We start from the raw sequence: 12,713 nt of genomic DNA on the forward strand, positions 1-12,713 counted from the left end.
TAACAACATTCATTCGCACCAAAATAACAATTTTGTATTTAATATTTTTTCACATCATGACGCACCTACCTACCTACCTACTACCCACCTACCTACCTACCTACCTACCTACCTACCTAACTACCCACCTACCCACTTACCCACCTACCCGCCTACATACTTACCAAACTACCCACCAAAAAAGTATCGGCGAAGTTCGTAAGTTTCGTAAACTGTACTAGCCATCATTTTTTTTAATGAAAATTCATTGACATATGTTACATATATGTTACATTTTGCGACAACCTTAATTAGTGCGTTGGGCTTGTATGAAAACTCACTTCGAACTAACTCAATTACATGCTATTTATTTTAACATTACACGGTAAGCGTCACCCAACTGTTGTGATGTGAGGTGAGGACAGGTTCGACAATAAACCAACACGAAAGTACGAAAGAGACATAGATTGCCTATTAGAGAATGGACCCCTTAACTTTCCTAACCCCACCATTTATTATACCCTACCTAACCTCTAAATTTACTGCGCTAAATGTCACTTCCCTCCCAATCGTTCCTATTCTACAGAATTGTATATACTATTTATTTACATTCTTTAATCTCAATATAACTAAAATAGACTTTTGTTTGAAGGGTAATGAAAACATGTAAACAAAAGGGACGCTACTCTGAATCTATGCGAATACTTATATGCAGTGGCGTAGGCGGGGGGGGGGGGGGTTATGGGGGGTCATAACCCCCCCCCAATAGACCCCTCGGTATATATATATATATATATATATATATATATATATATATATATATATATATATATATATATATATATATATATATTATATATATATATTGTTACGAGAGATATGACGAATGCATGTTTGATGACGCGGATGAAAGAGAGTGAAGTTTTGCCATAGGAACGGGTTGTTATAGTATGCAAGCTAGGTAGTTCGGACTAGGGAGAATGTGAAAGATACTTCGTGTAATGTCGATAGTTTTATGTTTATACGAGAATAGTAGTTGAATAATTATTGACCAAGAAAATAATAGGCATTGTGTAAAGTGATTATCGCCTGTATCGTGGTGATGGGAATGCAGATGGTAGTGGTACGCTTTAAATGGTAGTAGATCACGTGATCAAACACGACACTCTCACAGCAGCCCTAACAGTCATGTATAAATGTGTCATCTAGTCCATATGGTCTTTGTGCTAAATTTCTCTTTTGCACATTTTTCGTTGTGTTTTTTCTGGTTGCGCATTTTTCTGTTTCTGTTTGCGCTTTTTTCCGTTTGCGCTTTTTTCTGTTTGCGCTTTTTTCCGTTTGCGCTTTTTTCCGTTTGCGCTTTTTTCTGTTTGCGCTTTTTTCTGTTTGCGCTTTTTTCCGTTTGCGCTTTTTTCTCTTTGCGCTTTTTTCTGTTTGCGCTTTTTTCTGTTTGCGCTTTTTTCCGTTTGCGCTTTTTTCTCTTTGCGCTTTTTTCTGTTTGCGCTTTTTTCTGTTTGCGCTTTTTTCCGTGTGCGCTTTTTTCTCTTTGCGCTTTTTTCCGTTTGCGCTTTTTTCTGTTTGCGCTTTTTTCTGTGTGCGCTTTTTTCTCTTTGCGCTTTTTTCCGTTTGCGCTTTTTTCTCTTTGCGCTTTTTTCTGTGTGCGCTTTTTTCTCTTTGCGCTTTTTTCCGTGTGCGCTTATTTCCGTTGCGCTTTTTGATTTGCGCTTTTTTCCGTTGCGCTTTTTTCCGTTGCGGTTCTTTCTGGGAACCTTAAGTGCCGCACCGGGTGACACCCGACCTCGTTACGCCACTGACTAAATGGTTTGGAATTATAAAAAAATATTCACAGAGAAATCGTAGTTTTAGCTGATGAGATACTTGGTGAATTAGCCAAGAATCCAAGAAGACTTCAACTGCGATTGTAGCTGAGTAATTTTAAATGTAATTTTATCTGTTTGTTGTGTTACAATATTAATATTCATTATTGAGTTTTCTGCATTTGCTAAAAATAATTAATTATCTAGTATGAGAAACAGTATGTTGTTTTTTTAAAAAATTAAGGCAGTTAAGGATCATCTATAGTTATAACGTATGGGACGGCGTGGCCTAGCTCTCGAGAGCTAGACTGCTAACTCGATAGTTTCGAGTTCGAATCCGGGTTCAAGTTACTGGAACTTCCCACCCAACTCTGATGGGAAAGTAAAGGCGGCTGGGCATAGTGCTGACCACATTATCCCTTCATATGAACTCCACTTCATCTGGCCAATGGATAGTTTGGTCTAAAGAGGAATCTTTACTTTACTTTTAGTTATAACGTCCATCAAATGAGTCGGTTGTGTGCTGTATGGAGAGTTTTCCATGCGGTACATTAAACTTCAGTCATTTTGTAGGTTACCACAACAAAACATCCTGCAACACCGCGTTTACACTCAGTATCTCTTCCAGACTTTTTTCTCCCGGGGGGGGGGGGGGGTACTTGATATGTTCGGGGGGGGGGGGGGGCGGACACTAGTAAAAGTATATTTTTACTATATAAATTCCATCTCGTTCGGGGGGGGGGTCGACTTTCTTCACCCCCCCCCCCCCCTCTCTCTCTCTTTCCCCCCCCCCCCCCTGGAGAGATGCCTGGAAGAAACTCTGTTTACACTTGCGACATGTCCAGGCCTCCTATACATGTCAAGAAAAAAAAACGCGCAATATGTAAACATACACACGTTCCATTAGAATAATTTCAACTTCTGTGCTCGACTGTTTATATCAACCTATCAACAATTCTAAAATTAGAGGCATGAATTCTATTTAAGAGCTCGATTTGTTACTGATAGGGATTTGCTGTTGGTTCATGAAAAAAGTTTGTCAATAACCCTATTCAAGCATTTTAAAGACGTTAAAGTGGAAGTGGAGGCAGGGACTGCATTTGGTTAGTGGGTTAGATGAAATGGTATGTCTATAAAATCAAACACTGGAGACTGATAGTACTTAAATAATAAAAATGTCCATTTGAGTAATTACTCTAAAATATTTTTAAACGCTGCTCGCATGATAAATATGGCAAATCTAATCTCTAGACCTATGTTCACAAAAAAACATGAGTACCAACAATCGAAAGTTTTACAGTAAATTACCTGGCGTGTCGGTGATAACAAATTGTTAATCAATCAGGTAAAAAAAAAGGTAAGATAAAGAATTAGGAGACCTGCTTCGATGACCTGCGGCTACCGGTAGAGTGATCGCTGTCAGTCAGACAGGTGTCATGGCAGTGTCCGGCAGATTTGTGTTCACTTTATTGTGTTGTGTTGTCAGCTTTCAGCATGCGTGTAAGTTTTTATTTGTTTGTTTGTTTTCAAATAAAAGTGTTTTTAAAATAATTAAACTACAACTTTGTTATTATAAAAAAGTTTTTTTAAAGATAAAATTGTACGCGTACAGACTAAAGAGAATACTTTTAGTGTCATTTAAAGGGGGAGGAGGAGTGATTGGGTTACATAATAGAAAGGTTACATAACTCACATCTTGTAGTAGGCGTGACAGGAAGGGTAAATAAACAGCTGTGAACCCCTCATCCTTAATTAAAAGGGACCTCACAGATGAAATTCTTAGATTAAACTAAAGAGGGATCTCACTCATGAAATTCATATTTTAAAGAGGGATCTCATTCTATGAGTTGTACATTTGTCTCGAGAATTTAATGTACACTTATTATTCATCAGTAGGTTGACTTAGTTGCTGATTCGTTGGATCTAATTCCACCCCAAAACTCACGAAGTTGCGACTGAAAGCATTGAAATATCGTTTAGCCTTGAGCTCATTTCATACCATGCAAATAGATTTAACTATCAGTATCAGAAGAGAGTGCGAAGCCTAAGGGGTCATCCATAAATGACGTCACGCCTTTTTTGACGATTTTTACCTCCCCCCTACCCTCCGTCACACGTCGTCACAAAAAGCCAGACCCCCCCCCCCTAAAATGACGTCACACCTTAACCTACAACCCCCCTCAAAATTGCAGTTGAATTTTTTTTTAAACATCGTTATTTTTCTAAAATCTTGTCTGAACTGTTGAATTTTTCTTAAAACAGATATTTTTCGAAAATCTTGTCCAAACTTTGTCAAACATAGAGTATTTTAATCAATTTCTATGACAATTTATTAAAACAGTTTTCTAAAACGCGAAATAACGTCTAAAATTCGTTTCCTAACATTGCTTTTTTATAATCCAAAAGTGCGACGTCGCACTATCTGAACCTTCCCCCCCTCCCCCTCATCACACACCGTCACATAATTACGGACCCACCCTCCCCCCTACGAGTGTGACGCCATTTATGGACGACCCCTAAGGTAGAGCTTTAAAATTTATAATGTGTCCTCTCTAACTTGTTTTATTTAGCTACCTTCTTAGTAAGTTTATATAAAGTGACTAAAAGCGGGCTATATTTTACATTTAATTTTTTTAAAAAATATTTAAAATTAAAATAGCGATTTTAGTTTTAATTTACCTAATTTAAAAGATAGCAAATGTTCTAACTATTGATACATTTAATACCCAAATCGCAAATTAACTTCGCAAAAAGAGTCAAATCTGGTTTTGTATGGATTTGTTATCTACCTAAAATGCAAACAAGAATCCGAGCACTGTATTTTTAAAAATGTAGGCGGATAAATTCGGTACTCGAGTACGTCAGATATTAGCAAGATAACAATACGCTATCAATGAAAATAAATATTATCACCATTGCACTTGTTCTCTTTTTGTTGAAACTGATCAAAAAAGGCGTATCAATTAAATTATATAAGTTAAGTGTACAGTTATCAAAGATGTAAGATCAATGTTAAGTAATCGTAACGTTTAGCTGTGTGACCGAAGAGAACTAGTTGGTACGAGTATTATTCCTACAAATCTATTAAAGATTACATAAGAAAAAAATTCTCGATCTTCTTATTACTATTAATTGCACTATCGCTTGTAGAATTATAGTTTTTTGTTATCAATGTTATTGTAGTTGTGTGAACAGTGTTACGACACAAACGTTTGTCATTTGCAATGTATCGGGTGCTTTTATTTCCTTTCTTAATCCAGAAAATAGTCAGCGGTCTATATGGCTCACGAGGTGACACGCTTCCCAGAAAAATACGCAATCGGAAAATAGTGCAAACGGAAAAATGCGCTAATACACAGTAGCGTAGCGAGGGGGGGGGGGGCGGGGCGGGACATATGTCCCCGGGCACCGACCTTAGGGGGCGCCAAAATGGGTTGGAAAGATAAATTGAAAGGTTGTGGGTGGTGTAAATCGAAAGTTTGAGGGGGGGGGGGGGGTTGCAAATGGAAATCTCGAGGGGGGGGGGGGTGCAAATCGAAAGTTTGAGGGGGGTGCAAAACGAAATCTCGAGGGAGGGGGTGCAAATCGAAAAGTTTGTCCCCGGGCGCCGTGAAGGGTCGCTACGCCTCTGCTAATACAAAACTAATTACACTTTAATTTTGTCACATCTCGTGGATATATGGTTTATCATGCTATTATGTACATGCAGTCACTCTTTGTTAATGTCTATAAATGCTTGATTTAAGAAAGCAAAAATGTCGTTTCGCACTTTTTTTGTGCACATTTTTCCGTTGCCTATTTTTCGTTGCGCATCTTTTCAGCCACTGTTGACACAATTAAAAAATTACTTAAATGAGTTGGAGAAAATCCCTTCCAACATTACAATTAAGAACGAAGAAGAAAGATCTTTTTCTTTAAATTTCAACCTTTTTTCCCACTGGCAGTTCGCTCCCTTTAAGGGGGGAGGGGGCTCTGACTCCTCTGAGGTTTATGGTTACACTTTTGACTAAAAAACACTTAGTCCAATATATTGACGCATATTTGGAAACAGCTTCTCTTCTAAATTTATTCAATACACTTTTAAAATAAAAAAAAAAAAAAACAACCTTTTAAATAATACGCTTCTAAATGAATTGACAGTAAGAAAAAAAAACGGGTTTTCATTGACTAAAGCATTGGTCCCACGTGAAATCTACTACCCATTTTATCGACCAATGCTTTTATTTAAATCTTGACAATGATAGTTCGCCCCGGGCGCCATAATGATTTGACGATCTCAAATACTCGCTCATGGGAAATCAGTAGAGCAAAAACAGTTAAGAAAGAAATACTAAAAGGAAATGGGGGTGAAGAGAACATAATTTACCCAGAAAATTAAACAGCAAAGTTATTAGAAAGCACTGAAGTTTAAGCCAACAAGGAAGAAAAAGGATAATGAAGTATTGTCTTGAAAAAAAAAAGATGGGCTGCATGAATGACAAGGCCTCTAGTGATGTGGACGATAACATCAACGGATCAGACTACTTGAGCTCTATAATCACCGTTAAGAAGTTGTTCCGCTTGACTTAAGCCGCAACCTCTTAAGGCAATGAATTATTATAGAGATTTGAAAAAAAATATATTTCTGCTGGTATAGCTGTGATTGGGAGTATCAGGCAGTGGCGTGGGAAGGGTTTTTATTCAGAAGGGGTGGTGAGGGGTAAGTTTTCAATTATATATATATATATATATATATATATATATATATATATATATATATATATATATATATATATATATATATATATATATATATATATATATATATATATATATATATATATTAGGCATGCTGCCCAGCTTCGCTTAGGCTTTCGAAAACATTGAGAATTTGAATGCTTAATTAATTCGCCCGAGGGTCGGTCTACGACCTCAAGAGTTATGAAGAGGTTCCTCCGTGGACATTTTTTTAAAATTTATAGCTCATATAAGGTACCGGTCAGTCGATGTCAGTTTTGACCCCCTCATCGTAGACTTTTCGGCCAACCGGCCCCCGTGTTCTGTCGCCCCAAGGCAAGGTCCTGCCAAATTTGAAGCGCCTGCGGCGCCGGGAAGTGCCGGACACCCGACAATCTAGATCTAGATCTAGATTCCTAAAAGAATTTTTTTTAAAGTTTAGCCCGAGCATAATAAAAAAAAAATACATTAACCAAGTTGACTTGGTGTGTCTCGAACCCGCACCACCTGCGTGGTTTAATGTACACTAACATCTCCGCTATTTAGGCACCTTATAAAGTACGGAGAATGAAACACGTATTTTAAAATCTTAACTTACGCGAATATGCCTATTTTTCAAATTAATTTTTTTATCCCAAATTAGCCAGTTCCAAACAAAGATTTTGTATAAAATAAATAAGTCTTGAAATAGTTTAGTCCTAGTATAGAAATTTATTTTTGGAATTGATTTTAGAGAAGTTAGAGTCTAAATCAGTAAATCTAGATCTTAGCGTCTACGTCTAGATCTAGTTATTGCGTAGATTTAGATTTAGTCTAGATCTAGAATCTCTAGATCTAGAATCCAAATACATAAAATAAATTTTATGAGTTTAGGCCGGAAAAATTGTATTGTATACATTTCATAGTGTACGTAGATCTAAATCAAATTTGAATGAAATAGTTCATTTCTTTTCATTCTAAACACGGCAGATGACGTCATTAGTTAATGTATAAGCAATAGTGACGTCACAGTTTTATGCGTTCTTTTTCACATCTATTAATGCTTTTCCGGTTGCATAAATAATACTGTTTCTCTACATTCGAATACGCCTTTAATTTTTATTTTTCTTCTTTAACTAAAATTGTGGTTATACATTTAAAACATCTAACATATTATTTTCAACAAAAGTCCGTAAAAAGTTCTCGATATATCGCTGCCGATTCTGACGTGATGTCCGGCGAAAATTTTTTGCGGACAGAGAAAGAGAGAGAGAGAGAGAAGAGCGCACATGGCCTTTTATAAATTAGGATATATATATATATATATATATATATATATGTATGTATACATTATATATATATATATATATATATATATATATATATATATATATATATATATATATATATATATATATATATATATATATATATATATATATATATATATATATATATAATAAAAAAATTATAAATAAAAAATTGTAGTTTTATAACATTGAAAATTTAGAAAATGAACTCGTTGGTGATAACTGAATATAATAAGTAAGGCAGTCATTTATTAGGGCTCTTGTGTGGGGGGAGGGGGGGGGTGCTAGCCTTATTTATCGTCTTTCTGTCCGGCCACCAAAAAAAATATTTAAAAAGAGGATATTATTATGAAACTTGCACTTTTAGATTTTAACACTAACCCAACCCTAACCCTAGATTCGGATACAGGAGTTGTTTTTATGGCGTGCGTTTAAATATGTCTAGACATCAGAAATAGGTCAAGGTTGCTTTGGTCGATTAGGTTTAATATTGTAAAAACGTGGCGGGGCTTAACTTTTCGCTCGTACACTTTTTACGTTATCTGGACACGATCCGGGAAGAGAAGTAGACCTTTCTAGATCAGCAGTAAAAGAGTAGTCCAATTTCAATAATTAAAACAATCTCTTCCACAGTATCTGCATGTCCCGGTGGATGGTTAACCGTAGGTACGGGGACTGCAGCGCAGTGCTACAGGCTTTTCCCAGCGGTAAGACAAACCTTCGCTGCTGCGCAGTCGTACTGCGCACACCAACAACCACCTGGTTATCTAGCCAGAGATTTGTCGTGAGTGAACAGTTTTTTTCTTACATTTTGCCAGAGTTTCTTTCAGACATCTCTTCGGAGAGAACGAAATAGAATTTATATAGAAAATATATAGGCCTACTTTTACAAGTGTCCGCCCCGCTCACTCTGTATGAGAGAAAGTAATGAACGTAATGTAAAGAGAAAAAAAAACCCCGGTAAATTCATAAATTATAGTTCACTTTTCAAACCTGGCGATTCGTAGAGTTCCCCGAAATGGCGAGGCGGGAAAATGCTAGAAGGGCGCAAAAACGGTCGGTCACGTGACTTTTTGTCTCGCATATTACCAGAACCCGATACTTACGCTGGATGGTGTTAAAATGCGAAGATTTCTGCGAAAAATTTACCGCAACCGATTTACAGTAGTATTTGGTGCAGACTTCAAAGACGTTTACATTGTTAAAACTTCCGATTTTTCCGTCGGTAGACATACTGATGATTTGTGAACTCCACTCATCTTTTGTGTCGACTTAGAATACCACCTAGTTCGAAACCGCCCGGAATACCGACGACGATAGATCAATTTCTGTCTTTTGTGTGGAATGCCAGGCCATCTGATTTACCGTCTGTGAAGATCACCGTGCCCCAATCCGCTGCCACCGCAAACATATTTTGTATTGTTGCATATACATTTTGTATTATAGCCGCCGCCAGTGTTATGTGTGGGATGAACGGGGAGGTCAACTGTGATGAGAATGCGACATGTTGTGAATGTGGATTGGAAGAAGTAGCCAAAGAAAAATGTATAAATGGGAGTCTAATGAACTGGGTTGGATGTACTATGTGTTAAAGATGGTGTCACGAGGTGTGTTTGAGTAGTACTAGGACTGTTACAGAAGATTTTGTTTGTAAATTTTGTTTGTAATTAAAATTACTTAATAAAAAATAAATTACACGTTTTAAAATTGTTTATACTTTTACACTTTTTGCAAGTACAACAATCCATGAATACATGTTGCAGAATATCTCTCCTGCTGACAAGATTATACCAGTTCACAATGACACAGCTCACGTTTGTATAAACATGAGCAGATTTTTAAATTAATACCGACTGAGACAGGATTTTCCTCTCGATTACGAGAGCGGGCGATGACAGTAGCACAGCAACGATGTTAGGATTTTTTAATAGATAGATCTAGATCTTCTTAGTATATATATATATATATATATATATATATATATATATATATATATATATATATATATATATATATATATATATATATATAGATAAAAAATAAAAACATACAACACTCGTGTTAAAGGGTATGGCTACATGCTTGTTTATTTAAAAAAAAAATCTAAATAAATAAAGACGAAAAAAGCTTGAAAAAAACTTTTTTTTCGCAAAAGGTGTCTCGCTATTTACCCTTGATTCCGCAGATGTCTCGCATTATCTTCTCGCATTTTCCCGCCTCGCCATTTCGCTTTTCGCGTCTCGCAATTTCCCAACACCCGAGTTCACATGTGTATTGAGCACCATGCTTAGCCGCCTTTAAATTCCCAAACGGAAGATAGGTACTTATCAGGGCTGGGTGGACTCAGCGACGTTCACTTTCCTAAACCGGATTCAAGGCCACGCCTAATATAAATCTGGACGTCTCATTAAATTTAATAATACCACCTAGACCAACGAAACAGATCGGATTCGCGGAGGGGGGGGGGGTGGCAGAAGATACATTTAAGCAGACTTGCTCACGAGAGTCTTTAGTAGCAGTTAGCAGTCTTTCTCGCATCTTCGTTTATTTATTACTATTAAACCTATTAAAATACTTAAAATAGTGTTTCTGTGTTATAAATAAGGCCAAAAAAGTAGGCCATAGATCTCGTAAACATATTATTTACTATTTAAATGTTTTTAGAACGGTGACACACGCCGCACTTAAGACGCGTATCGCAAGTGCAAGAACAACTGTGCCGGCCCCTGATTCTTTTTGGTTCGGTTTAACAGGTGAGTTGCTTACATTTCGGATAGGATGAGTGGGGATTGGGTGAGACTGTCAAGTGAACCAATCAAAATGTCTGCTGTCATATGGATCTAAAACTAGGCTCTTAGATCTAGATCCTGAACTAGATTCTACTTCCGAGGAAAAAGTTTTTTCAGTAAAAGATATGAGATCAATAGATTCTAGATAATCATGATAATAAGATATCGATTCTCAATTAAGTTTACAAATTAAGTAATTATTATTTAAAATATTGTAGGGCCTATTTAATTTATTAGCCTATATTATTTATTTCATAAATAGGGATTCGGGAATATGGCTATGCTAAGTCTATGCTTTATTTAATAATGAAGTTCAAACAAAATGTAAACTATAATAATAATTCATCCATCATAACTTGAATATCTTCACAGATAACAACACAAATAATGGACCATGGAGATGGGATAAAGGGCCAGTTGTTGGTACATACAGGCCATTTTTCACCAACTTCAATAATACACTAAACCGATTGGACTGTGGATATCTTGTAACTGGTATATAATGTTCTTGTCTTGTACACATTGGTTAAACTACATAAATCTATAAATCAACTACACACACATACACACATACACGCACACATACACACACACACACATATATAAAATAAATATATATATATATAATAAATGTTAATATAGCTGAAGCTGATCCAAAGTGGCATGTAACCACTACCTGTGCTGCTCTTAAAGCTGTAATATGTCAAGTGGACTTCAACGCTGCAGCACAAATCACAACAAGACCAACCACACCAGGTGAAATACAATCTTTCATTTACAATTCTTATTAAATTTTGCAAGAACATTTTAAAACTGGTTGAAATAAAATGTTTTTTTATTGTTTAAAAAATCTAAATTTTACTTCAATTGCTGAATACACTTCAAATACAAATACAAATAATTTTTTCTTCACAGATTCATCTTAAAACTATTTTCATTATCATATGGTTAATTTTTTGTTTAAATAAAAAGGTGATTTTTTAAGTACTTTAAAAAATAGTCAAAGAGGTATTAAAATATGAAAAATCAATTATAACTTATGAGAATATTAAGTCCAAAATAATTTTTTGGCTTGTTTTTAATACCTGTTAAATGTTTATTAATATTGTCATATTTCTTCATTTTCTACATACTTAAAAAAAACAACAAAATATGTTGTTCCTAAATAAATGTGTTGATCAATTATTCTATTTCCATTATTCTGTTGTTGATAATATGCGGCTTCTATTTTACTTCAGCCCCTGTCTTCTGCCCTGGGGGTTGGACAGTTTACCAACAAAAACGAACTTGTCTACAACTCAACACTAATTTGAAGACATGGCCAGATGCAAGAGGCTACTGTAAAGCTAATGGAGGGGACCTTGTGAAAATTGCTGACAGTGAATTTAATGGTTTTGTTAATGGTATATTATTTTAATATATTTTTTTTATTGTCAACCAGTTTTTATAACATAATGCTTTTTTCTCCTGTAGACTTTTCAGGGGAGGCTACTGTTATACCAAATCGCCATGTTAATAATAAGACCAGATAATGCAAAAATATACAGAGTTAATAAGATATAATTTGTTAATAATTTCACTTCTTATTATGTTTATGTAGTATTTTTAAAATCTCAGTGTTAATTATTAAAATTAAGGAAATAAAATCAGCTCACTTAAAATGCCCATGTGAAGTGTTTAATACAATTAATTTTAATATACCCCTAGTTTTTTAATGCTTTCACTATAGGGTTAGTGACTTCTCTACAAGGGGATTATTGGATTGGATTAAATGATCAACGCAGAGAAAATGCATTCGGTTGGCTTGATGAAACTACGACAGTAAGATCTTTCTCTTTACATGCTATTGAATCAATAAAAGGAGGCTTCTTAGTTGTAGATGGAGTTCAATCAATTTAAATTTGATGACTTGATTAGTTTGTATGCTATAAGTAACAGTGGATTCATTATCGTAAAATTTGTATTTATATTTCCATTAAAAATTTAAAAATGATTTTAATTCTAGGCCAGGGATTTAGGTCATTAAAATACTTATGCTTATGTATAGGATCTTACTAATTCCTGTGTTAATGTATTCACAATTATTCCAGGGAGTTTATAAAACCTCTTAAATAGCTTGTGCT

The 12,713-nt window shown here is 35.5% G+C and overlaps 1 protein-coding gene across 1 annotated transcript in view; it reads left to right on the forward strand.

Annotated features, from left to right (window-relative positions):
• The first annotated feature begins 3,157 nt into the window (after positions 1 to 3,157).
• Positions 3,158 to 12,713, forward strand: part of LOC131936175 (macrophage mannose receptor 1) — a 30,566-nt gene continuing 21,010 nt past the window's right edge. Inside the window, exons 1-7 of the mRNA XM_059293124.1 lie at positions 3,158 to 3,296; positions 8,435 to 8,585; positions 10,466 to 10,554; positions 10,963 to 11,085; positions 11,233 to 11,346; positions 11,829 to 11,993; positions 12,320 to 12,411. Of these exons, the coding sequence (XP_059149107.1) occupies positions 3,233 to 3,296; positions 8,435 to 8,585; positions 10,466 to 10,554; positions 10,963 to 11,085; positions 11,233 to 11,346; positions 11,829 to 11,993; positions 12,320 to 12,411 (798 nt within the window). The 5' untranslated portion in view covers positions 3,158 to 3,232. The remainder of the gene's footprint in view (positions 3,297 to 8,434; positions 8,586 to 10,465; positions 10,555 to 10,962; positions 11,086 to 11,232; positions 11,347 to 11,828; positions 11,994 to 12,319; positions 12,412 to 12,713) is intronic.

The sequence above is a fragment of the Physella acuta genome, unplaced genomic scaffold (genome assembly GCF_028476545.2).
Source record: "Physella acuta isolate Inbredline_101_S28 unplaced genomic scaffold, ASM2847654v3 ptg000005l, whole genome shotgun sequence".
NCBI classification, from domain to species: Eukaryota; Metazoa; Mollusca; class Gastropoda; family Physidae; genus Physella; species Physella acuta.